The sequence below is a fragment of the Contarinia nasturtii genome, unplaced genomic scaffold (assembly GCF_009176525.2).
Source record: "Contarinia nasturtii isolate CC-2019 unplaced genomic scaffold, AAFC_CNas_1.1 Cnas_scaffold_1371, whole genome shotgun sequence".
Taxonomy (NCBI): Eukaryota; Metazoa; Arthropoda; class Insecta; order Diptera; family Cecidomyiidae; genus Contarinia; species Contarinia nasturtii.
The window spans coordinates 1,592,520-1,619,729 of NW_022198708.1; the positions used below are offsets into that span (position 1 = coordinate 1,592,520).

A 27,210-nucleotide genomic window follows, 5' to 3' on the forward strand; every position below is an offset into this window, starting at 1 on the left:
TATCGATTACACTTTGTCGTTGAATTCTGTCGTATGTATCGAGCACGGTGTGCTATCGTCTTTGTCTGGGTAATTCAACCATATTTTTCTATCCCGACATTCAGTAGATTTTCTCCCTCAGCTATGGCTCCTTGTTTGGTTGCCTGTATGAGTGCGCCTGTATGCGTATGTATGGGTGTATGTATGGTATGTATGTGCGCCCGTCGTTAATGTATGCGCAACTGTGTAAATGTGAATGTGCGTCAAAATGTGCATCGAAAGCGTCATAAATACGAAATGGTATTGCCATTTTCTTTTCCAAAGCTATGGTGGAAAAAGCACACCATTTGCTTACATTGCCATCGTATTCGCATCAGTCCATCGATGTTCCATCCGAAATATATAAAATTTCAACACACATATTTACGTAGCATTCTCTCGCACACGATGGTATACACGACGTTTAGGGCGGTTCCGCACAGACAGTCGAGTAGACAAGCTGAAAAGAAGAAAGTGCTGCCTTGAGAGAAAGGAAAAAAAATGAAAGGAACGATTGATTTGAAAGAATGAAGAAAAGCTACGAATGTTGTGTGTGAAATTACGAGATAACGTTGTGTGATGATTTGGAAATGAAACTAAAAATAAACAAAAAAAAAAAATATAAATTGAAATGAAAAAGTGTTCATATCACTAAATCAACGTTTTTTGGAACAATTGATGCCATTCATTTAAAACAATTTCGTAGCAGCACAACAACAAAAACAACAACAACAAAAGCATTTGTCACGTCGACTTCAGAAATTTCATCAATTCGAGCAACCCCGTAAAATCGAGTCGTATGATACATTTCATTTAACATTTAAAAAAAAACTATGCCAACCAAATTTGATACGAAAAAGAAAAATTATAACGAAGACTAGTGAAAAGTGAAACGTGCAATTGAAATTTATGTATAAAATTCTCATTAATTTCATTGGAAATAGAAACGCGAACAAAAAAAAATAGTGGTAATGCAATCATTTTCTATATTTTATGTTGTTATTTGTTCAATTCACATTGAAAGCAAGAAGATGATAATATTTGGCATGCATTCGATCGAGAAAAATATGAATGTGCGATAATTTTCAGATTATCATTTGTGTTTGACAAAATATAACAGGCGTCGATTTAAGTGTATGATTGGGAGAAGTGTCTATCTTCGTGTTAAGAGCGTCGTGCTTTTGTCGACAACGACCTCATTGTTGTATTATTTTTTTTTCTTGTCAAAACAAATCTATTCAATTCAATCGTACAAGAGAAAAAATCCGTTTGTACGAAATTAATTTGGTCTTTCAAATTTCTAAAATTAGAACAAAAAGTTGTATTTTCAACGCACGCGTTTTATCTACAGTGTTTTTTTTTTTCATTCATATTTATTTTCATTGCACAAACAAGTGAATTTGTTCGATTATAATTTAAAAAGAGATTGAAAGAAAAGCACTGAATCACAATGGTATGTTGAATTTTCCTTTGAACGCATGTGTCTCGAAAAAGTTGGTTTGTGCGTTTCATTCACATTTGAAATGCCAAAAAAAGTGATGAAAGCTAAAGATTTAAAACGCCACATTGTGTTCAATTTTAATGTGAATTCTTTTGAACGGCATACAGTTTTAGTTGGAAAAAAAATATGTGTCTGTGCTGAGATGATTATTTTATTAAATATTGAGCCAAATAACTCTTCCACATACACTCAGTATCTAATTGATTGTTTGTTAACTGAAAAGCACCATTATTTTTGAATAAACGAAAAATACATAAACGAAAATCGTGCATGCAATCAACACTAAACCAAAATTAACGGTACGCACGAAGTCCGTGCGATTTTCGTTTCGAATACGCAAAATGTAAAATGGTGAGAGCGAGAGAGCAAGAGAGAGAAAGAAATTGAAGCCAGACAACCACTATTTCGAACATAGATGATAAATGTGAACGTGAAAACGAGACGGACAGTGACAAGAAAGTGCACGAGAGTTGGATAAAGTTGAAAGGAAAAGGGAATAGTGTGTGTGAGAGAGAGAGAGGAGGGAGGTTTGAAAAAGAAACATGCAGAACGAACGAATTATCATTTTGAGTTGGGGCTCTCCACCACCTCAACCCACTTTGTGTATATATATTTATATTCACATTGCCAAAATCGTTTAAAATGTTTGGAAGCCAGAGTCTACTTCGACAAATGGGTGTCAGTATGCGAAATATAAATATGTTTCATTTCTATATTAATTCACTCACACTCAGCCAACCAAACTAGCCAGCCAGCCAGCACACATATACAAGCATATCGTTGGGTACATTGTCCGCTTTGCGTGCGTATTTTTACCATCGTCTCGAATCTTTTATTTGGTTTATTATGGCGAAAGAATGTCTTATCGCTTTAATCACTTCACCGAAGGCTCTTGTACGAAATCATCTAAATTGAAAAGGAGAATTTTCACATTAAATGAGTGAAAGATGAAAGCTTTTTCTTTCTCATTTGAAAAGCTTTTTTTTGCATTTTCAGTGCATAATTCGTCCGTGTTTTGAGTGTGTGTGTCTAGCAATCATTTTACGGCGTTTGTGTTTCTTTGATTGTTTCTTTTGTTCATATTTTGCTGCTTGATAAAAGTAATTTTGAAAAGTGACAACAAGAGCCCTCGAAGCGTTCTCACATATATGGACACACTGCAACGAAATCATCCACGACGTGTACAAACGAGTGAAACTTTCTAATATACAATTTTGCACATGCGTGTAACTTTGATAACACATTTTGACACATATACATGCATTCGATACGCATAGTTTGTATTATTTCGTTTTTCTTTGCCATTTCGTACATTTGAAATTGGCCAAAAACCATAGACAAGTATCCCAAGTGGACCACAGATATGACTGCATTTAATGAGTATCAAATAAAAAAAAACTGGAGAGAGAGAGAGAATTCCTTTGATTTAGATAATAATGTATTCTGAGGAATGAGCAAACGAAAGAACGTACGTGGAGAAAAGGCAATAGCAGACTGGTGCGAGAGAGAGAGAGAAGAAATTGAATTCTGCCAGAATTGAACGACGAAGATATTCAATGTTAAGAAAGTAATAAGAGTCTTCATTCAATCTGCGTATTGTATGAATTTTGGACATGTGAGCAGTTCTGATAGAACAGCCAAACGAATTCCTGTATCACAAAACTTTTAAACATAAACTGTGAATCAGAAGCACCAAATTGTTATGGAGACCATAAAAGAAACTAATTAGGAGAGGTGGCGAGGGAGAAATGAGAGTGGCTCTTGAAGCACAATGTTCGACTTTTACAAATCAAACTTCATCCAAAGAATACACACAAAATCACGAACTCATGCCAAAGCACAAGCGAGATACAAAGAAAAACAATGATGGGCCACGGATGAAATGCAAAAACAAACAACGAAAAAAGAAATGTGTATAGATCAATAAAAAATTCATCGTCTCCCTTTTTGCCTTATTTACCTTTCGCTTCAGATGGCACATAATTAATGAAGTCATTGTATTTGAGCCACATAATTTTATCCAAAATATCAATAGATAACCATCGAGATGGATTATCACTCAAACGCAATACAATACATTCGCTCTGTTTAACTTATTGTTTTTAGTATGTTTTGCGTAGTGCGTGCGTGGGGTAGATGATTCCATGTTCATGTGCGATGTGTATATATGTGTATGTGTTGAATGACATCTCTTATGCTTCAAGATAATCGCGTACAAATGTGTATGTCGCGAATGTTGCAGCTTAAAGCACGTCATATTCATGCTGCTTTGCTCTCTCCATCCTTCTTCTTTCTGTATCTCGTTGTCTCTGTTTCTTTTCGTTCATGTATATTTAAGCAATGAGCCAATGCAGCAGCATATATTGGTACATGGCACCATAACAAATAGTCGAAAAAGAACGAGTGTATCGTGTGATACACATAATCGTAACTATAGGGACAAAAAAGGGCATATAGTCGAGCCTTAAAAGATACACATTGACAATACAATTTTCCTCTTGCACACTCTCGCTGGTACACACAGCCCATTTAAACATAGGCATTTTCGTTTTGGCTGGTTCGAGTGCGGATATTTTAAAAGTTTAATGAATGCCTTAGCACGAACACGACAGGGTTGAAGTACATAAACGAAACGAAAAAAACAAACAAAGAAAAAGATGAACCGCATTTGACCTGTTTTATGCAGCGCATCATACGTTTTTCACAGCAGTAAAAGCAGCTTTCAGCATCTCTTAGTAAGACACAAAACCGGGGAGAAGAGGAGAAGCGAATAGATCGAACCGATATTTGGTATATACACGCGTATCACAGGCGCACACTCATCGTTAAGATATTATCGTCAAAGGCATTCCATTGTCGCAATTTCTTTGCTTTGATTAAGAGAAGCGGCGAAAACAAAACACGCAGACTATTTCAACCATAATATGGTCTGAATATTTTTTTTTATTCCATTAAAGTAGAACATATTGATATTTTGACAATTTTCTCTAAGGATCGTCATTGTCATTTTTTGAGCACATATGCAAACAAAATAATCTGCAGTTCATGCCATAAATGTTGGATTTGCCAATTTAAAATGTAATTCTTTTCCGGATTATTATTATTAAAAATAGATTGCTCCTTTTGCTTATTATTATTATTACAGAGTCTATACAGACGATGATGTCCAGTGTCTATGTGTGTGTGCTCGTTCTGATTCTCAGTTATGTTTAAAAAGCTCACAGCGCATTTCATGTCACTTCTTACGTCATAAATTCATTTTGACCTTATACATGAATATTTATTTATATGCGCAATTGTATGCATTGGAACTAGCTGCGGCGGCTATGTATGCTATACAATATTCCAATAGAAATATGTCTGTGCAATGTGCATTCCACCAATATAAACTGTAACCTGTATCTATATATTATAAATGTATTTATACAATCACGCCAATGACGTAAATTCTGATATAGTCCAGGTTTTCTGTCATTAAAGCGCAGCAATTCCATTTTTTTTTTTGTGCAGTAATTCAGAGAATTTTTTTAAATTTTTTTTAAATTTTTTTTCATTATCGATGAAAAAAAAATAATAGATTGTGCGGCGCACTTTTCTCTAATTGAACACTTAACGATTGGTCAATTTACTATGTTTGATAGCAAAATCGTTATTTAACTATTTCAAACAAAAAAAAATCTGATGCACATTCCGTCGTAGACACGCAAACGTACTTATCCTCAAGTTTAACAATGAAAGAACAAAGAGAAAAAGTCATATTCATGCAAACAACTGCACGTTTTAATTGTATACCGATAAAATCGTTCGGAATTAATTTCATCGTTGACAAGTGCAATAGACAATTACTTCTCTTATAACCAGCAAAATGCAACAAAAAAATTCATTTGAATTTTGTAACCAAAATTCGAAATTAAATCACTTTGGTGTAGCACCAGCCGTCATAAAAGCGCCTCTCGTTCGCTTAAAATGAATTTTTAATTTTTCTGTGTTTGGTATCAGGAGCGATTTTATTTCATTGAATAATAATAAAGAAGAGAGCGAACAGGACACACACATTTCTGCACATAGAGAGAGAGAGAATACTACTTTGTATTATGTAATGGAGTAAAAACAGCCGTTTTGTTATTCATGGCTCGGTTGATGTTTCATTATTTACCTGCAACATTTATTCACGATTTTAATAACCTCATTTTTTTATGTATTTGGTTCAACGACTACTATCAACTGAGAGCGTTATTCACCTTACTTCTGGCAATACTCAGTGCCTTTCCTTTTTTTCATGGTTCGATCCTTTTAAAGCTTCTATTGCAACAAAGCTTATGCAATTTTTTTTTATTATTTATGGTTGCAAAAAAAATGACAATATATTAAAACCAATGCACCGAAATCGATGAACGCAGACGAAGATACAATATTGTGCATTATCTATTTGTTCTTTTCAATTTCAATTCATTTGATTTATGACTTTTATTGATTTTATCCTTTGCTCAGATTGTGTGTGTGTGTGTGAGAGAGAGAGAGAGCGTGTTTACCTCTGTTGTCTTCCCTTTTTGGTAGATGATACAATCAAACATGGCAACAATCATGCATACAGTGCTAGGCATATAGATTGCATGAATGAAAATGGCAACAGAATAAGCACCGATAAGCACCCACTTGCATGATACGGACCATCAAATATTAACTGGTGCACAAATTTTACACTCGATCCCCACTGTAGACAGTATTTTCGTTCATTTGTCGATTGTTTTTTTTTTTTTTTCATTTTTGAAATTCCATTCCATCAAATATTGAAACCTATTGACATGCAGTATCATTTTATATATGAAATATAAATGTCAAAAAAGATAGAAAGAGTATACACAGTTGAAATCACGTGAAATCGCTAGGTGGAAGCGAGATAGAGATATAGAGCTCACATATTAAAACAAGCATATCATTTATCATCCAAATATGTTTTAAAGATGTGAAAAAATGCTATTTGAAAAAAAAGTGTGCATTTGAAGATCAATTGGTGTTTGAAATGACAAAACCAGTTTTCACGAAAAAAAAATCCATGTATAAAATTCTGTCTAAATGGCAAGTCATGATCATAAAAGTGAAGCCTTTATGAATACCAGATAAATAAAACAAAAGCGACAACAACAACAAATAACAATCGTTTATAATTTTAAAATGATTACAAGTTATAGTTGAATGTTGATAATAGATATTTGAAAAATTAAATGAATGTTGGCTCGTCAAAAAAAAAAGCAAATAATAATTTTGTTGTACACACAGTGTATATCACTTATATTTACATGACAACTGAAATTAAAAAAAAAAATCCCAAATGACACACAATACTCGTGCTACTAATCAAATAAAACCTGTCACATTTGCTTGCTAGTAATTCGAAATTGAAGCGACATAAACTAATCATTGAATAAAAAAAAAACAAACAAAATAGCAGCAACCGAAGCGCACCGAACTGATTTTAACAAACCGGAGCTCCAAACACCTCGAACTCTCTTCCAATGGCTGCGGCATTTTGTCAGCACGATGGAAACAACTCTCATTTCGTTCACACTTTTTTTTTCTCTCTCTCTCTCATCCATACATGCACGTTGAGCGAGCGGCCACACCACACCGATTACATTCGATGCATGGTGATGTTTTGCATCGTGCACAAAAGCATTTTTTGAATGTATATTCGAAGTCATTATGGTGATGACAACCGACTCAACATTATAATCACTGCTGAGTGCCTTTCAGTTTGATTCGTATGACGGATGAAATAGAACGGTGTTAGTGTGTGCAGAATAATAACATTGCATCTGAATACAATTTTATTCAAACAAACAACATCAGCAGATGAGTTTAGAACGTTGGTCGTGTTTTACATAGATTATTGCTGTTTTATTTTGTACATCGTTTATCATTAACACCGCGGCGTTAAACACGTTACGTCTTGAATATCATTTTTGACTGAATAGTCCGATATACCTGTGAATTTCATTAAACACGTTACGTTGTGTATTTGTGATAATTATCACATAATAAGATTTGTGTTTTTCAGTATTATATAGATGCGTGTGTCTGTGTTCATGTACGCGTGTATATATGTTCGATAGAATATTGGAAGGTTAAGCGTGTATATTTGATAATCGAACAGAACACAAAAACAACAACAAAAAAACGAGTTAGTCTTAAACAAATATGTATTTAAATGGGCTAATAACAATTTGGAGGTAAAACAAAACGAAATTATTATTATATTTATTAGAGATTTTTATTATATATATTCATTTGAGTATCGTAAATTGTGAGAGAGAAAAACATGCGTACAATAAACATAAAATAATTAACCGATTAGATTGCATTGATTTCTGGTAATTTTTTCTTACAATCGTTATAAAATAGCAAATGATGAGCAATTAATCGCGGAACACTTTAAAATCTTTAAAATGTAAACAAAATACGCTCTAATAAAATTAAGAAAGCGTGGAATCGTGTGAATGTTTTTACTTGAGCAAATAACACATCCTCAATCGAACACACCGTGCGATAATCTGTGCCTTTGCAAACAAAACACTTGAACTTGCCTATTATGTGTATCTGATTTATTTATTGCATACAATATCCCCAAAAAATGCCGGACATGAATTCTTTTCTGATATTTTTATCACAGTTTTGACTAAATTATATTGGATAGATTATATGCAACAATCCTTTCCCTCCAATATAAAAAAACATTAAACGATTTATTATTTTTTCTACAGATTTTTTTACGATAAATCTCAACACTCATTGCGGCTGTCATAACTCTCATTTATATATAATCGAAAACGTGATTGTTTCACAGTGACTGATATTAACTCAATCTGGATACTAAAGAAACAAAAGAGAGAGAGAGAGAGAGAGAGAGAAAAAAATGAAAGATATACAGAACAATTTACACAAATTATAAATCATTTAGTGGATCGAACATAATTCGAAATTTTAATCGAATGAGACTATATTTTTTACACTGAACAATATAATAATTTACGGTGCATAAATGAAGGAAACAAAAAAAAAAGTAAAATAACGAGCGAAAAACGATTACCAACAAAGAGAGTAAGAAACATTGAAAAATAAAAAAAATATAATTAGCAGTGAAATCAATATAAAATCGAATGTGAACTTCTACTTTCAATTTCGATGCCATTTATACATCAACACCGAACACAGTGCGAATACAAAAGGCAAACAAAACACAAGTGATTTGAATTAGATCGTAAATCGTGATAAAAAACCACAAAAAAATCTTTTTGTTAAACACTCAAAATTACAACATTCCATTAATTAACCTATCCATTAATTAGTTAATAAAACGAAAAAATCGCGCCGCATTCACATACAATTTGATTGCAAAACATTTTGAACTCAACGAAAATTTGGTACATAAATCGTGTTAACGCATATTTTATTTTTCAAATAAAAATATTGAAAAAAACAAAACTCGAATTAAGAAACTACGAGAAGAAGAAATAAATTCTCTTCATTTGATGGTATTTTAAAACGAAATGGCTGGAATGAAAATTGAGGTGAGACTTTGATTGGTTCATAAATATATATTTGGTTGTGTTCTATCTCTCTGTTCCGAAACCGATTTTATTGTCATTTATTTTGTTTTCCATTTATGTTTGATCAAATATTTAAAAAATGAAAAAAATAACGCACGTTAACGTTTCGGTTCAGTGATCAAACACGAACTTTACAGTTAAATAAAATTAAAACATATTTATACACATACATCTATATGTATATATATAAAAAAAGCGTATTTCGATAAAGAATTTATATTATAATTCAATTGTGCATCGTACTAAATACGAGATATCGATGACCACTTCGTTTAAATCGAGTTGTAATTTTTAAGTGCACGTATTTTACTCTGTTACAAATTCGATATTTAAAAAAAAAACAAAATATATAAAAAATAACACAAAAAAACCAAGAAATTTAACGAAAAACCAAACAACAAACCATAACAAAAATTGATTTTTATCAACGTTAAACCCAATATATCAAACTATGCTAATCTATAATAAGAAGCCGGCCGTTCGCATGCAATGGCGGTTAACGGTAAAACATCGATGATCTCACCTCCCTCTTCGGCATCAAACGGCCCTGAGCCATCACAACTTCCGCCGTATCCACCACCTTTACGTTCAGGTCAAGTTTTACAACCATTATCAGTGTTCACAGGTATGCAATGCCAAAACAAATCACACCATAGAGCTCCCCTTAAATGTTCATGTTTACTGTAAAATACGGCCGACCTGAATATTGCATTCAGTTTGCCGTATGCTTAGTGATTTTTGGTTTTTGCCTTTTTTGGTTTTTCGATCTTTGTTTTTTTTTTTTGTGTTTCACGTGTGATCAACATTTTTTATCCATTATTTTTGTGCTTTTATCAGTTTTCATTTTTATTTTCTTGCTAGTAAGTATGATATTTTATTTTTAATTTTCATTTCTTTTTGATTTCGGCTGAATTTAAAAAAAAATCATTATTTTTTTTTCTTTTTCATTTCGAAATAAAATATTACATTTGAAAATTAAGTATGCTATTTATTTTTCTGCTCCCAGTTCAATATTTGTTGAGATCGAATTTATTCAAATGGTTTTGTTTTTCTGGTTTGTGTTTCTTTACTTAGCCAATTTAAATTCGGACGTTTCGTATGATTATGTTTTTGGACCACCACTCGATTCGCCAGCATTGTCTTCTACGATTAAGCTGACCTCACCTCCTATTAGACTTAGATCTGATGGCAAGTGTTTCTATTTGTTGCAGTCGACCTTAAATTTGTTTTGTTTTGGTTTTATTTTTGCCACAATTGCAATCCAAAACTGATTTTTCGATTTATTGATTTAATTTTTTTCCATCATCGTTTTTGTTATTTTTGCGGACCGATAAAAAAAAAATCAAACAAACAATAAATAAATAACCGACCATAACACGCACACAATAACACAAACAACAACAACCACCACAGATGTCCATCAACAAGATAGTTTAGATGATGGACGACACTATCGTCGTTCGATTGGATATGTACCGAAACGTCAAAGACCCCTAGCGGACAGCGCATCGAACGCATCCAGTAGAGGTCATGGCGAGTCGCATACCTTCTCATATGATGAGGCCACACTTCGACAATTACTTCTCGAGTATGTTGTCCATAACAATCCATTTCCTATGCTCTTTTATTTGTCCAATTGTTCATTTCAGTTTTTTTATTTTCTATTTGTACAATGAGTTTAGTTGTAGCTTGTAAAAATTGACAGCTTAGACAATAATTGCAATTATTTAAATGGAATCGAAGATATTTTTTTTATTTTGATTTTGTTTCAAAGATAAAGGAGACAATAGTCTTTTCTGATCACAGAATTTATACAATTTTTATTCCCATTCAATTTAATAGAAAAAAAAAGAAATGTTTTCCACATTTTTTGTTCGCTCTTATATCTAACCATGCCAATAATATACTATTTTGTAATGTGTTCAGATAAATGCTTTATCAGATAGCATGATAATAGCCATTTCCGAATTCGCTTTGTCGTATCCTTTCGCAATATCTATTTACTGCAATATCTATTGTTTGTGATTTCAAGTAGAAAAAAAGCATTCCCTTTCACTTAACAATTGAGTTTTCCTCATTTTTTTCCATTCTCAATTGGTTTATATTTATATTTTATTTTGCGTTCTTTTTATGCAGACATTAGGTTTGAGCTATGGATATAGCGGCTGCTATTTCATAGCTGCTATTCATAGACGCTATTTATCTCGTTTTAATGCATTTATGCATATTGTGCGTTATTTTCTACATCTCTCTCGTACTCACATTCAAATGTACAAAAGAATAGTAGGCTATGATATTCCTACTCGGTGTTACACACAGCACACGAATTAAATAGCGCCTATGAATAGCACCTATAAAATAGCAGCCGCTATATGCATAGCTCGAGCCTAATGTCTGTTTTTATGTCAAGTCATAGAATAAAAAAATATCATCATGTCGTCACGTGTATGTCTATTGAGAGAAAGATAAAAAAAGAGTCGAAACAATATCAGCTTATTTTGATTCTGAAATCGTTGAATGAACAGTCTGAGATGTGTCTGTTTTTAGATTTGGAAAAATAAATTTCATGTTGATCAATTTACAGTAGGTATTTATTTTTATTCAAAACTAGATGCTTCCAAGATCGAATATGAAAAGAAAATAATTTTCTTAATTCACTGAATTTTTCTAAAAGCAAGGAAGTCATCGACTCAACGTAACGAATCTCAATGTTGCCATGTTTGATCTTGGAATGAAAGGCTCTGTGTATTCATTTGTTTGGTGTACATTTTATTTAATTTCCATTTTGCGAATAAAATCTGTTTTGGTGTTGACAGTCGATTCGAAATCTGTTTAGTTGTAGTTTTATCATTTCTTTTTCTGTTCTGTGCACAGATCGTGATGTCGCTTTATTGATTGTCTGAATTGTAAGAAATGGCGTCTCTTCTGTAAGCAAATTGGATTACATGAATATCGTGAACAGAAAAATGAAACGATAGAGAAAAAGGATGTACGAATATTGCGTTTGATATTTGATGAAAAGCGTCTGAATCGTATTTTTTCTTTGAATTCATTTATTGCATTTCTTAGATTAAAAAAAAAATAGAATAAAACAGCTTTCATATCATAATGATGTAACAAATGGTGAGTGAATTTGTATGTTTCAAAATTATTGGCGTGTTTAAATTAATCACCGATTTGCAGCAAACGTAAATTCAATAAAATAGCAATGTGAATCAAACGTAAACGAATTGAATTTGTATCGGTAAGTGTTCTACACAGAGAAATTTAATGTGATAAAAGAAACCGTGTGCCATAGCACAATTAGTATTACAAAATCGAATAAAATTATCTGATTTTTTTATAGTAGAGACGTCAATCTCTAGCTCTGAAATGTATAGAGAAAAATACTTAAGAATTACATTCCAGATCACTGATCAAAGTGTGTAACGTTGTTAACAAATGACGCCCACACCCATATTTCAAGCTAAATGGAAATAGGGCTCAATATAGGGCTGGCTAGTCAAATAAAAAAAATTCGTTTCTCCATCCATTTCTCCTTTACACCGTTAAAATTTCAAATTATAGCATTCGCCAGAACTCAGTCGGTAGCATTTTTTTCATTCAACCCTACATTGAATTCATTTTCCATTTAGTTTGAGAATATAACCGCGAGCGACTCTATCTGAGATGGAAAAAAATCATACATTTTTATATCGGTTCGGTTGTTCGTTACAAAAAAACTTAATTAACATAGAAATCAGAGTTTGTTATCCCACATTTTAATCGAGTCGACGGTAGTTTTTAGGTATTATCCACCACAAATAAAATCACTACACATTTTTATCGTTTGCATAATTGTAAATTCAATTTTCGATTGATGCAAAGAGTCTTTGTAGACAAAAAAATAGCCCCTTCCTCCCATAACAGCTAAATATTTTCCATGAAAATAACACATAGAGGAAAAAAATCACATAGAGAAAGAATACATTCACTTACAATGTCCATTGATGGATTGTTTTAAGTTAAAATAAGCTGATATTGTGTAAAGTAAATGCTTTAAGTTAGACATAAGAATACGTGAACTAAATTCAAGTACCACATCCAATATGGAATGTATTGAAGAAGAACGACTATCAATTGAATTATTTCTGGATCGCCTTCATCTTCATACATGTGCAAGCATGAAAACGCATTTTATTATTTGTCGCATTGCGTTCATACAGAAGCTTCTTTTCGGTTTCAGTTGATTTTATGTTGTGTTTTTTTTTCGTTGAAATTTTCAAATTAAAATGATTTAGTTTCATGAGTTTTCCGTTTGTATCGATCATTGACATTAGAACGGACACACCCACCTCCCATCCAACCATTCACACATACAAACATACACATTGAATCAAAACTCCTATCTGTATCATAATTATCATTTGATTGACATACATACACCACATAACAATTATTTATATAATACCATATCCTTTTTGTTTCTTTTTTCCATTTTTAGATTTGCATAAATTGGTCAGTTAATGCCTCGTGAGAATAAGAAAATAAAAAAAGAAGAATAAGAAAATATGAATAAAAATGTTAGAGAACAGAAATGAAATACAAAAAAAATAAAAATGAAAAAGAAGAAATAATGAAAAATGAAGCGCATTTCTTGAATGAAATGAGGGCAATGCTCACAAGGAATTTTGAATTAGAACAAAACGACAAAATGCAAAAATAAACCAGAAAATAAATAACAAAATAGAGAAAAAAGAGAATAAAATAATATTGAACAGTATGCACAGAAATACCGACCGCTAAATAAATTTGGACATACAACATTCACCAAAACAATCAAACGCACAATTATTGAAAAGCGCGACCTTAAATTAGGCAAGTGAGAATATCGAAAAGAAAGAGAGAAAATAGCAAGTGCAAGTGCGATAAAAAGAGAGAAAAAAGCTGATAAAAATTCAAAATTATTGCATCTATCAATTCGAAATTCTGTCATTTTCACAAACATTCATACACACTTACATCCCCTCCAAAAAAAAAGAGACTCAAACTGAACAAACAAACAAAAAATCTATATCATCCAAACAAATTAGGAACAAAACCATCATTCTAACAGACAAAAAAAAAACAAAAGCATAAATATCATAAAACCAGTTCATCATCAAGATGATGGACACTATGCCTCCAAGGTATACCTTTTTTTTAAATATACTTTTTTCTAACTTCATTCAATAATATCATTCAATATTGATAACAAAAAAAATCTATATATATTCGTTTTCGTTCGTGCAATTTTTATGCTTTTCGCCTCTTTTTGCCACTTTAAATATCAACACACACACACACATCCACCACTGAAAATAACACATTTTTTTCAATCCTGTTTATAATTTACATTTTTTGCGCGCAATGTGTGTTCGCACTGGTGCTGTGTGTCGCTTTATATTTTCACATTTTCATAGTTTCCGTCACTTCATCTATTTTTTTCTTTCTTATGCAGCCACTTTTCACCCAGTGCATTCATATATACATATATATTTCGTTTTTCGAGTCCGTCTCTTTTTGTATTTACACCATTTATTTCTAAATCGAAAGTGTTCCCTCCATTCAAAGGGAAGAGAGTGCTTGAGCGAGTGAGAAGAGCGTCTGAACTGGTTCTTTGAGTTTCGTTTTTTGTTTTTATCATGAAAAACAAAATACTTCACTTTTTGTGCATCAGCAAACAATAGTATCACATTGTATATTTGATTTCTGTTTATATTCTAATCCGATTCTGTTCCGTTTTGCTGCTCTGGAAAATCTATATATTTAAATGTATAACATTTCTTTCTGATTTTTGTTCGGTCTTATTTTCTTTATGAATGAGAGAATAAAATCGTTGCAATTTTTGTTTCATACACCTATTCTATTGCGTTTTAAGCTTTGCTCACGGCGACAGTTAATTCTACGAATTTTTATAGCTGGGTTATTTCAGAGGGAAGAGTACAAAAATTGAAGCTTTAGTTTTTATTTTTGAATTTAAATTGCACATCAGCTTGATTTGGTTGTTTATTTTCTATTTTTGATTGAGCTTAGAGTTGATTTTCCAAATATTTAGCATTACATATTTACATCCGCCCGATCCTTTTTACTTGCAAAATAAAATCAAACATTATTCATATGACATAATGGTGATTGTTAAATTTTCAATATATCTTTGATTGTTTGCAAACTAACTAACCATATGGAGAATATAAACGAATGTGAAAGAGTAACTCTCTTCATTTTTCCAATTTATTTATTTAAAATTTAATTTGTAAAAATATAGTGACATTTGATCCAAATAATTGTTGTTAAAGCAAACTTCTCATCCCATTGGTCCTAATCAGACAATTTTCTCACAAAATTTGTTATTCAAAGGATCAAATGCACGAACATGTCTTGAATGAACGAAAGAGAAAAAATCATATAAACTGATCCGATTGTGTTCATTCCATAGTTCCATAATTCTTCCCTACTTTTTTTTTTAAATTGATTCATATATTTGCTGATTTCTTGTTATATTGGTCTTGTTTTCCACATAATTTTCACGGTACGATTCATTTGAATATAGTTTTATTTTTAAAATGTTTCATACTTTTATTGGTTATATTTATAGTGTCAGGTTTAGTTTTTCTTATGTAAATAGGAATTGTATTGTGTGTTCTTATTTGCATTTCTGTGAGGGAACGCATGTATAATATGACGTGGTATTCTTTTTCTCTTCCTCTTCTATCACACATAAATGATTTAGTTTGCAAAAGCAAGTTAGCGTGATGAGTATGAATTTGACAGCGAAATTGGATGAGCTCCAACGGGGTGATCGTCACATGGAAACTACAGTTGCTCTGTGTGAAATCCGAACTCAATTACAAGAACTGACGAAATCAGTGGAGAGTTGTCAAAGCGAAGTTTCTGAAGTGAGTATGATCCAATCTTTTTTTCAACAAAGAAACCTAGTTTTTGGTGAGTATTTTGAATTTCATTGGGTTACTGTCTTAAATTCATTGCAGGTCAAACGTGATATGGTAGCTATTAAACATGAATTAGATACAGTACAACAAGTGAAAGAGGAAATTGAAGAGTTGCGTGAATATGTAGATAGACTTGAAGAACACACACATCGTCGGAAACTGAGATTGTTGGAACAAGTTAGTCAAACAAAAAAACCATTGCCATTAATGCACAATTTTGCATTTATTTGGTTTTATTTTCGGTTTAAGTTGCAATTTTCGTTTATTATTTGAATAATTTTTATTTGATTTTAATAAAAAAAAATGTGTTTAGCATACAAATGCTTTCAAATGTGTTTGATTTTGGTCTCTTTTTTTTTCATTTATTGCACCCCTTCAAAATGAACGTGAAATATTACAATGATTTGTATGATTAATTTTGAATTTATTTACGATTTTTTTTTTGTTTTCTTCGTGACAGGGTCTCACTTTCTTCCTAACATATGCCATCTTTGCGGCTGTGCTTGGTATGCTGCAATTCGGCTATAACACAGGAGTGATTAACGCGCCGGGTAAAAATATTGAGAATTTCATCAAAGATGTGTACAAAGAACGTTACAAAGAAGATGTTAGCGATGATTTTATCAAGCATCTGGGTTCGATAGCTGTGTCAATATTTGCAATTGGTGGCATGCTGGGTGGTTTTTGCGGTGGATGGATGTCAAACCGCTTTGGCCGAAAAGGTGGTTTGCTATTAAATAATGTGTTTGGCATAGCCGGTGGTGCATTGATGGGCTTCACCAAAATCAGTCAATCGTATGAGATTCTATTCTTGGGTCGATTCATCATCGGTTTGAATTGTGGTAAGTTGACTGTGTTGATACCAAATGCTAGTGTCTACCAAAATTAACCACAAAATGTTCGAAATCAAAACGGCATCTTGTTTCATTTGAATTGTTTTTTTTTTTTCATCTTCTTCTTTGGTTTGTTTGTGTGTATGTGTGTTTTTAGGTTTGAATACGTCGCTTGTACCAATGTATATATCGGAAATAGCACCCTTAAATTTGCGTGGTGGTCTTGGTACTGTTAATCAATTAGCTGTCACGATAGGTAGGTTGTCACTTCGTATTAATCATCAGTACTCATTGGAAAAGTGAAACCAACATTTTATATCTTGGATTGTTTTTTACTTTGTTGCATTATTTTCACCAAACCTTGGCTGTGACTATAGGTTTACTATTATCCCAAGTATTGGGCGTTGAAGAAATTTTAGGAACAAATGATGGATGGCCTGTATTGCTGGGCTTAGCTATTTGTCCGGCAGTTTTACAATTGATCCTATTGCCAATATGTCCGGAGTCACCGAGATACCTATTGATCACCAAACAATGGGAAGAAGAGGCACGTCGTGCTTTGCGTCGCCTCCGTGCATCCAATTCAGTTGAAGAGGATATTGAGGAAATGCGCGCCGAAGAGCGTGCCCAGCAATCAGAAAGTCATATATCAACAATGGAATTAATTTGTTCGCCAACGTTGCGAGCTCCATTAATCATTGGAATTGTTATGCAATTGAGTCAACAACTTAGCGGCATCAATGCTGTTTTCTACTATTCAACATCTTTGTTCACCAGTGCCGGTCTGACGGAGGGAAATGCAAAATATGCCACCATCGGAATTGGAGCTATAATGGTTTTCATTTTTTCTTTATATATGTTTTTTTTCGCACAAATTTTATCGCATTTTTTATGTGTCGATTTTAAATTGAATCGATTTCAATATAAAATATTTCATTTTTATCTGTTCTGTTTTCTCTCTCTCGCAGGTTGTAATGACATTAGCTTCAATACCACTAATGGATCGTACCGGTCGAAGAACTCTACATTTATATGGATTAGGCGGAATGTTTATATTTTCCATTTTCATAACAATTTCATTTTTGATAAAGGCAAGTTCCAATATTTTTTATTTTCAATCACCGACATTGTTGAATCGAATTGACACAAGAGTAATCCAATCAGTTTTAATATTGAAAAAATATGCAAAAAAACCATCAGCGATTCGATTGTTCAATTTCGGTAGTTTTTTTTTATGAAAACATCAAAAAATTACCAAATTTTTTGATGGTTTCATATGGTGGGAAAAAACGACAGAAAATATATTTGAAAAAAAAACACCATTGTTTACATGTAATCTCTCTGAATTTTATGTAAAATATATATCACTCACAAAACAATCAACTGAATTACATTTAACAATCGATCCATTCAATTTAAAATTAATACGGGTTCCATATCACAACTATTGAAATAAATCGACTAATTGATTGCTTTGTGAGTGGAATATTAAGTGTGGTTATGGATTATATTTATATGTTTTCTTAAAAAAATCATAAACAAATTTTGGCTCGTTAAGGCTGTAATTTTTAACATGTTTCCTTTGAATCTTAAATGATTGTCGCATGCTCTTACGAATTTCTCGATTTCGAACTAACATTATTCCTTTAATTTGAATTGAAATTATTTCGTTATGTTATTCATCAAATGCTAAGAATAGGGTATATAGAGGAATGAGAATTTAAAAAAAAGCTCGGTTTTTTTGTTTTAGAACACAGCAATTGTTTTCGTTCAAATCGGATCCATTTCGATTTGACCGACTCAGATTTTTGATGAAATTGAAAGGAGTTTCTGAGCCATTTAAATTTGCATCTCTGATTTTATGTTTTTTTTTTGTCTTTTTTGAAATTCTCGTTCACATTTATTTAGCATGCTTTGTTGCCATTTTTGCAGCAAGTCATTCTCTTCAGACTTATTAGTCACTAGATTTATGGCATGTGTGTATATAAAAACTTGTTTTGAATTTGCTTACATATTTTTTATTTCGTGTGCTTTTTATCTGGTACTTGTGTTTCGTCCAAAGGTTGTTGTTTTTTTATTTGCATGGTATCATATTATGTCAAAGTGAAAACGTAAACAAAGCAAATTTTATTATATCATCGTCGTTTGCATATACCATGGTATATGAAGCAGATTTATAGCAGATCTATTCTCTGTGACATACATTTTTTTTTATTCAAAATCATGTCGAAACTGTTTTTTCATTATTTTTTATTAATGAATTTGATAATAATATAATGAATTATGAATAATAATTATGAATTTTTAAAATGCAAATTTCAAATTTTTTTCAAATTATTTTCGAATGATTTCGAATAAAAAAAATATGTCTCAAAATTACACCAGTAAATCGTTTCAGTCATTTGTTCGTGATGATAATGTGAATTTAATATTTATTCTTTATTCTCGTTTGGTTTCTATCATTATTTATTTTTAAAAACAAAAATCTTAATATGGAATGCATTTTTGGTAGAATGTCCACATTAAATTTGCTTTGCTTACGTTTTCAAAATGATCGATTTCATTTATGTGCGAATCAATGAAAGCGACGCATGGATAACAAGTAAACACAATGCAATCGCTTTGAAATTCGCCCATCAGATAAATCGATCATTTGTCTCCCGCCCCTAACTAAAAACATTCTCAATATTAAAAGGCTTTTGTAATATGTCAAAAAATTAATAAATCATGCCATTCATGGTAAATGATACTAAACAAAAAAAATTCGAAAATGAACATAAAACAATTCGAATAAAATTCAAATTTTGAAATATAGCGAACCTAATTTTAAATTCGTTATGTTTTATTATTAATTGATATTATAATTTGTTCATAGTTCAAGTGCTTCGAATGTCTCGATCAAGTGAGTGATAAAAAAGCAAATTACGTACATAAATGGAATTGAGTTGAAACTTTTGACAAAATACTGTCAATACACACAAAAAAAAACTGTACGAAATCATCATGAAACCGACTCCGGAACCACTTCTGCATTTTCAAACGAAAAGATGATAATAAACTCAATGCATTTATGTTCATTCACTTGATTGATTCAAACGATCGACCGAATTACATTCAACAAAATGAACCGAAAACAAAACCTACTTCACACATAAAATGTATAAGAAAATACACCAACGCGCACAAGTACAAAGTTTTATATTCAAATCCGATTTAATTACAAATTTTTCATTTTACTTTTCATAATAATTTCTCCAAATAAATAGTATACTACTACTTTTCGCTCATTTCAAATTTCATTTTTAATTCAATAAATAATTCCGAGAAATTTAAAGAAATTAGTTTCCAATCAAAACCAATTACTTCCACCAAAAAAAAAAAAAAAAAAAAAAAACAATGAGAAAGTAATGCCACTTATTTACTCCATTCTCGAGGGCACATATAAAAGGAGAAAGAATTCACACTTAATCACACATACACACATATATACACATTATATGCTAACACAAATGTCAAACATTTCATATCAACAATTGTGTACATTTTCGTTGATTTTTCACACAATATTTTTAATTTTTTTTTTTAATTTCTTTTTAATTCATTTTGAAATTAATTTGAATTGCAAGACACATATTCTCTTATCAAATCAATGAAAACGGAGATATATTTCAGTTGGTTCACTTTAATTATTTTTGGTTTTGTTTTTGTGATTTTTCTTTTTTCTTTGACGAAAAAATCACAGCAGCTTTTGCATTCACCTTTCAAACTATGTATTGCAATTATAATTTGTGATATAACACACTCGGCCTGAACATGTTAAGTGATTTGTGTATCAAGATGAAGTTTGGTTAGTCGGTGAAGGGTTTCAGTTTATTTATTTATTTAATTGTTCAGTCCTCTAACAATTGAGGTGAATTTATGTATATTGGTTTCGGTTTCTGGTTTTGGTATAGGTTTTATTTAATTTAGAGATAAATTCAGCCGCTTTTATGTTTCGACGAAACCATGTGATGAGATTATCTGTGGGAGAAAATGAAATATTATTTTCTTTCGTTTTTTTTTTCAATTTTAATTTGATTTCATTGGGTTTCGAGTATTTCATATTGAAGAAATTCGCATATATGCATATAAATGCAGAATAAAAATTGTGAACGAAGAGATAGAAAAAAATGTTTTGAGTATGAGCTCTCAAAAATCGAATGGTATGAAACGTTAATTTTGCGACAAAAATTACAAAAAGCCTCAAAATATCGAGAATCGGTTATTACCGCATTTGTATAGGAGTTTTTCGGTTATGTACAGGAAATGATCGACTGGATGTCTTACTTATCGGTGATATCAACATTGGCATTTGTTGTGTTCTTCGCTGTTGGCCCGGGTTCAATTCCATGGATGATAACCGCCGAACTATTTTCACAAGGACCTCGACCCAGTGCAATGGCCATAGCTGTATTAGTCAATTGGATGGCAAACTTTGTCGTCGGCATTGGTTTTCCACCTTTAAAGGTAACATGGAAATGTCTTCCACATTTTATATCTTTTGAATATGACTGGATTGGATAATATGTCATTCAACACTCATAACTAATTGTTGGCTGAACAAATGCGTACTCTCCTCATATATCCGTTATATTCAATAGATTTGCTCAACACAATTGCTTTTTCTAATGCGATTTTAAAATTGTTTGCATTTCAATTCCACAGGGTGCATTGGAAAACTATACATTCTTACCGTTTAGTGTGTTTTTAGCAATATTTTGGATATTTACCTATAAAAAAGTACCCGAAACGAAAAATAAAACGTTTGAAGAGATTCTCGCATTATTCAGACATGGAAGGTAATATATGATTGGATTTAATTTAAACCAAAAACACAAACCTTATGAAACTAGAAACACAATCACTTCGGTTAACTATTTCGAATCAGTATATTAATTGTGGCTTGATTTGTTTGATATCTTTTTTCCCTTTTCCCCCCAAATCAAAACTGTTTTTTTTTTTTTTGCATTCCTCGTGAACCTTAATTGTACAGAGGAATTCGCGACAGTAGGTTGTATGGGTAAGTGAACATTAAATATTTCCACCAATTTCGTTTCTTTCTTCGTTTTTTTGTTTGTTTTCTTCAATTTTTTTTAACTCAATTTGATTTTTTCGTTCGTTTTTTTTTCTTTTCTTTCTTAACTTCCATCTCTCGTTCTAATTCAGCTCTGTATACCCTAAGTTAATATTGTTGTTGTACATATAGAAATCGTCAAAAAATTTAAGGATTTCGAAATGAAAACGAAACGAATTTTTCAATTATAAAATGGAATTAAACAACAAGAAACCATAACTGTTGTGCTACCAACACCACGTGTCTTTGTATCAATTTAATGAGACATCGCATGTGAGACGCTACTTTTATTTTATTTCTATAAATTCAATTCATTCTCAAACTATATAGTCAACATCATACATTTCAATACGTGCCACGCTTGTTCATTTAAAGCATTTACATCATGAAATGAATTTTCGTAGATACAAACACACCGCAAAATCTATATACATTAATTTGCTTTGCATACGGTTACGCTTTAAAATTTAATTCAGATATATAAATTGAAACAAAACGAAACTCAACAGCCGACAGTATTCATATGCTGATTGTGTTCTTAGTCAAATCTTTTATACATGATGCGATTCATTCAGTAAATTCAAATCCTTTCATTCAGCTTGAATGAGAGCATCGTCATCATCCTTATTATTTTGCCCACATTAATGTTAGCGTATTCTTGTAGTGATGAAGAACCTGAAAAAAATATGCCAAATGACAATTCGACAAAAACAGGTCACACAACTGAGCCGACCAACGAGAGCCAAACGACCAAATTTTGAGTTTTCTTCATTTTCTGAACCATTTCTTTTTTTAAGACAAACTTTTTGTTTTCAATTAAGTAAAATAAATAAAACTTTTGTTACATTCTGAACCATTTTTCTTTTCATTTTTATTTCATTCCTTTATAATTCTTATTTTCGATGATTTTTTTTCTGTTTTGGCACACAAACGTATTTATGATTTGAATGACGTAAGCTAATTTGTAGTGAAAAAGATCGGCGATGTGAATACATACATGTATGGCATCAAATTTGCGATTGTCTGTGTTGCAATCGTTGAATAAATTCCGATTTTGGTATTGTACAGATGAAAAAAGTAAAGAAAAAAATCATAAATTCAATTAAGACATAGCCATGTAGAGTGTGCAAATATTTAGGAGTGTGCTATTTTCGGTTTATATTCTTAATATGCCTTTATATGATCCCACATCAGGAGCATGCTTAACTGCGTCAATAGTCTGGAGCCACAGAGTATGAATTCTGGTATTGAACATGCCGCACTGATGATATCTGAGGAGAAAACCCAGCATGATTCACGTAAGCGTAATAATATCGAGAGTTTTTAGTTGCATAAATATTTAAATATTTCGATCTGCTTGTGTTGTGTAAGTCGGAACCGTATTTTTAAAATAGTAAATCTTCCCTTTTAAGACATTTCCAAACAAGATGTTGCGCGTTTCGTTTTATTTTATTTTTTTACAAAAAACTGTTCTCAAAATCGCTTTTTTGTATAGATTTGATCATTTATACTTTGATTTAATCATTGCGATTGGTTCGTATTTCTTGTCCCCTTCGTTTTATAATTTTCATTTCAAATTGTTTTGTGTGTGTTTGATTTTTATTTTTTCATTGAAACATCAGTGTGCAATGTGCATGAAATTGTTGTGCGTGTGTTCAGCAATCGATTTTCAATCCCAATTTTAACGATTAGCGTTTCAATATTTGTCTGTCATTTTAAGAGCGACACACAACATTTGTGAACAAGACAATTTGTTATTTCTTCCGACAATTAATTTTCGATTAATTTAATTTTTTTTTCTTGATCTGAAGCTGTGTTTTTTTTTGGTTTATGTTTTTAAAAGCTCGAAAGAAAAATTTATTTATCATTATTTAAAAAGAAAAAATTGAACCTATAATAATCAATTCATTTGTTTGGCTTAAAAAAAAAACAACAACCAATTAACATTTTGAAACGAACCAAAATCCAAATCATCGTTATTGGTTTCTCCTGAAAATTAAAATGAAACGACGAACTTTTACGAAAATCAGTGTTCGGACCATCGGCGTTTAGTCTAATGACTGACGGTGAAATTCCATTAGATGGACCGTCGGCTTTCAGTCTAATGACTGATGGCGAAATGGGACCGTATCCATTGTCAGATAATACAAATCTATTAAGTTCAAACAGTTACGGTATGTCACTTTATCGTAATTATGGAACGAGTTATGGCACAAACTATGCATCATGTAACCTTTATACGGCAAAATATAGCAATAAAAATGCATCGAGCACAGCAACAACGTCCAATCTAAATAATAATACCGCTTACGAAACGTGCAATCGAACACATTGCACGGCTGGAGGTTCGACCTCAAATACAAAAAGCAAATGCAATACCCCAGTGCCAACGAGAAGAAGTGCGAAACGAGAACGGGATAGCTTTCGGCGGCATTCAGCTCATGGTCGAATGTCCTCTTCATCACAAGGTATAATTTCTAAACAACACAACAAAACACCAAACCAAAAAAAAAAAAACAATACACGTGCTTATAAATCTGCGTATCACACAATAATTAGAAGCAAACACACTTTATCCCCCCCATTGTCGCAAAACATCAGATCCTTAACCGACAATGACATTCTGAAAAAAATTATCCTTTAATCCATACAAAAACCAGGAAGAAAAAAACACATACACACAATCACACACAAACACACTTTCCCAAATTAACACACGCCATTTGTAAGCAACAAAAAAAAAATGAATAAATTGCTAACCATCATCACACATGTTATAATTCACGATGCATTCGTGATCAACGAATAAACAATATTATATTAACATATATTGCTGCACCCATTTATTGAGTGAACTGGCCCATTAACGGCCTCTTTAAAATCTGAATTTAACAAAAAAAAAAAACTGACAATCAATCGGTTGGCTTCTTTTATTTTCTTACTTATTCATTCCACACAATACACAATATTACGAGGTTACTTTAGAGATCAAATGCAGGCAATCAACAGTGTTATACAATATTGCCGTAAAATTCGTAATTGACTTAACAAAAAAGCGAACATTTGTTGCATAGTTACATTTTTTTCCTACTCTGTACATTTTTAAGAAAACACAATGGAACGTGTGTTCTTCTTTTTATTCATTTTTTTGGATCGAATCTGAACATATACTTTTTCAATAACGAATTTTTCATTAGAATCGATTTATCTATGTACTCTAAGGATTTTATTTTCATAAGACATGAACGGAGCACATGACTCTTTGAATGTGATGTATGAGCGATGGGGCTCGCATCACACATTTATATACATATTTCAATTAGAGGTGGGTTTTTTTTCGGATCTACAGTTTAGATCATCAGTTTTTCGCACCAGAATAGTATCAATCATCGATTATTTTTAAAATTTTATATGTTTTAATACACATAAAGTGACAATGACACGATTTAATAAATGCATTTATATTTCTTAAAATAAAAAAAAAACTTTGCCGAGCTTCGGAAAATTCATCAAAAGAGAACGGTATACATAAAAACTTATATCGATTTTAGCAAATCTAAGAATCTTTGAATGTGACTTTTTTCCTATTCTCATCGAAATAACTAAACACTTCAGGTATAAAATGAATTGTTTTTTTTTCGGTTTTAAATTATTTCGAGTGATTTTGATTAAATTTTTTTTACAACGATGATGATTAAGTTATTTTTGATTTTTGATCAGACTGAATGTTCTGAAAATGGAAGAAATGGACATGGGACTCTAAATCTGAGTAAATTAACGTAAAAAGTACAGCATGCCCTTAAGATATTTTAGTTTAATTTCATTTGCATGAATTTTACGTATTTAATCTAGTGAATGAATCAAATATTTATATCAATGTATGAAAGAAATCTTTGAAATACACAAACAAACTGGTTTCTATGAAGAACTAGGACATTTGGTTTGTAGTCCGGTGCCTAAAATAAGAGAAATCCTGTTCATTGACTCAATTCTAAAAAGAAGCAACCAAAAAAAATGTTAATGTTAATATAATGTGCGTGTAATCACAATACTAAAGCACACAGCACTTTCAAAAGCTCTACAATATATACCTCTAATCAAAATAATTATTTTAGGCACTATTTTATTTTCGATTTTTGTAAAGTGTATTTAAAATGCATACATATTTTTTGACCGGTAGATTTCGTTGCATGTAAAATGTTGATGGCTGATTGATGATGTGTTTTACTGCTATGAAATCGATTTATTGTGTTCGAAATTTCAAAACAAAATGATTTTTCATTTTTTCTGCTGCATATTGCCGATTGATGATAACAATCGATTTATAGCTGGTGTTTCTGTCCCCCATCACCTTCGTCAACATGTATGCCCGAACACCGGACCATGACTGAAGAGTAAAGCTGCCGCCAGCGCCGTATCACCGTTATCATCGCAATGCAATTCAAATGCTGATGTTGAATGTTTAACAGCATCAACAACGGCCGAACCAACTGCTTTTATGAACGCTAACGACAATGATAATAATCCGGTTAATGCTAGTCGTAGCTGCAGCCGCTGTGGCAGCATAAATAGTACAAAAAGTGCCATCGTCGTACCATCGAATCAATTAACGAATGAAGAAGAATTCGAAAGTGCGACCAAGGTATCGACACCATCGTTACGTTATAAACGTTGCACAAGTAATTTGAGCGATGAAGAGGATCGACCGCATTTTTGTAATAGGTAAACATTTCATACAAGGATGCATTTTTTTGGTTTTTTTTTTTTAAATATGATTTGTTTAAATTTGCAGTCGTGAAACATTGTCAAGAAGATCAAGCGTTAGTCATTTGACTCATGATGCAATGAGCAGTTTTGGTTCGTATACTTCGCTCAGTTTCCGTTCAACTGGAAATGGCGAAGGTGTACATAGAAGTAATCGACACTCGCCTCATAAACATTCGCACAGCCATTATCATCATCGACACCACAATCACAATCATCACTATCATGGGCAAAACTCAACACGTAAACATCAAGTTTACTATCAAACACATCACGCTCTATGCAAACGTGCTTTTTCCGGTGAATCGCATGGCGGTAAGTTGCATAAAAACTGACATTTCTATTTGAACAAAAACAACAACAAAAACACAAATTGATTGACATTTTCTTATTACGTTTAAAT

The 27,210-nt window shown here is 31.9% G+C and overlaps 2 protein-coding genes across 10 annotated transcripts; both read left to right on the plus strand.

The window, feature by feature from the left end:
- The first annotated feature begins 469 nt into the window (after positions 1–469).
- On the plus strand, positions 470–26,550 carry LOC116345962 (glucose transporter type 1). Of its 9 annotated transcripts, XM_031775790.1 has the most exons (17): positions 7,292–7,749; positions 8,281–9,087; positions 9,599–9,751; positions 10,201–10,314; positions 10,540–10,714; positions 15,878–16,043; positions 16,137–16,274; positions 16,558–16,939; positions 17,088–17,186; positions 17,308–17,765; positions 17,899–18,021; positions 21,233–21,436; positions 21,635–21,768; positions 21,963–21,989; positions 23,238–23,341; positions 24,074–24,511; positions 26,372–26,550. In XM_031775790.1, the coding sequence occupies exons 3-17, from the start codon at positions 9,616–9,618 to the stop codon at positions 26,428–26,430; spliced, it is 2,757 nt and encodes a 918-aa protein (XP_031631650.1). In that variant the 5' UTR covers positions 7,292–7,749; positions 8,281–9,087; positions 9,599–9,615; the 3' UTR covers positions 26,431–26,550. The 9 variants fall into 9 exon arrangements, with proteins under 9 accessions (XP_031631645.1, XP_031631650.1, XP_031631646.1 ...); XM_031775785.1 differs by lacking the exons at positions 7,292–7,749; positions 24,074–24,511 and adding an exon at positions 470–986 and having other exon boundaries at positions 21,212–21,436; XM_031775786.1 differs by lacking the exon at positions 24,074–24,511 and having other exon boundaries at positions 7,297–7,749.
- LOC116345858 (homeobox protein MOX-2-like) lies at positions 26,542–27,142 on the plus strand. Its single transcript, XM_031775573.1, has 2 exons — positions 26,542–26,765; positions 26,836–27,142. The coding sequence occupies exons 1-2, from the start codon at positions 26,542–26,544 to the stop codon at positions 27,140–27,142; spliced, it is 531 nt and encodes a 176-aa protein (XP_031631433.1).
- Positions 27,143–27,210: the final 68 nt, after the last annotated feature.

Excerpts from the sequence above, each read along its gene's own strand:
- LOC116345962 (XM_031775790.1), top strand. The coding sequence starts at position 9,616 with ATGGCGGTTAACGGTAAAACATCGATGATCTCACCTCCCTCTTCGGCA. Across the intron at positions 10,315-10,539 it reads TATTAGACTTAGATCTGATG|ATGTCCATCAACAAGATAGT; the intron begins GCAAGTGTTTCT and ends CAACCACCACAG. Across the intron at positions 16,275-16,557 it reads AACTGAGATTGTTGGAACAA|GGTCTCACTTTCTTCCTAAC; the intron begins GTTAGTCAAACA and ends TCTTCGTGACAG.
- LOC116345858 (XM_031775573.1), top strand. The coding sequence starts at position 26,542 with ATGAACGCTAACGACAATGATAATAATCCGGTTAATGCTAGTCGTAGC. Across the intron at positions 26,766-26,835 it reads CGACCGCATTTTTGTAATAG|TCGTGAAACATTGTCAAGAA; the intron begins GTAAACATTTCA and ends TTAAATTTGCAG.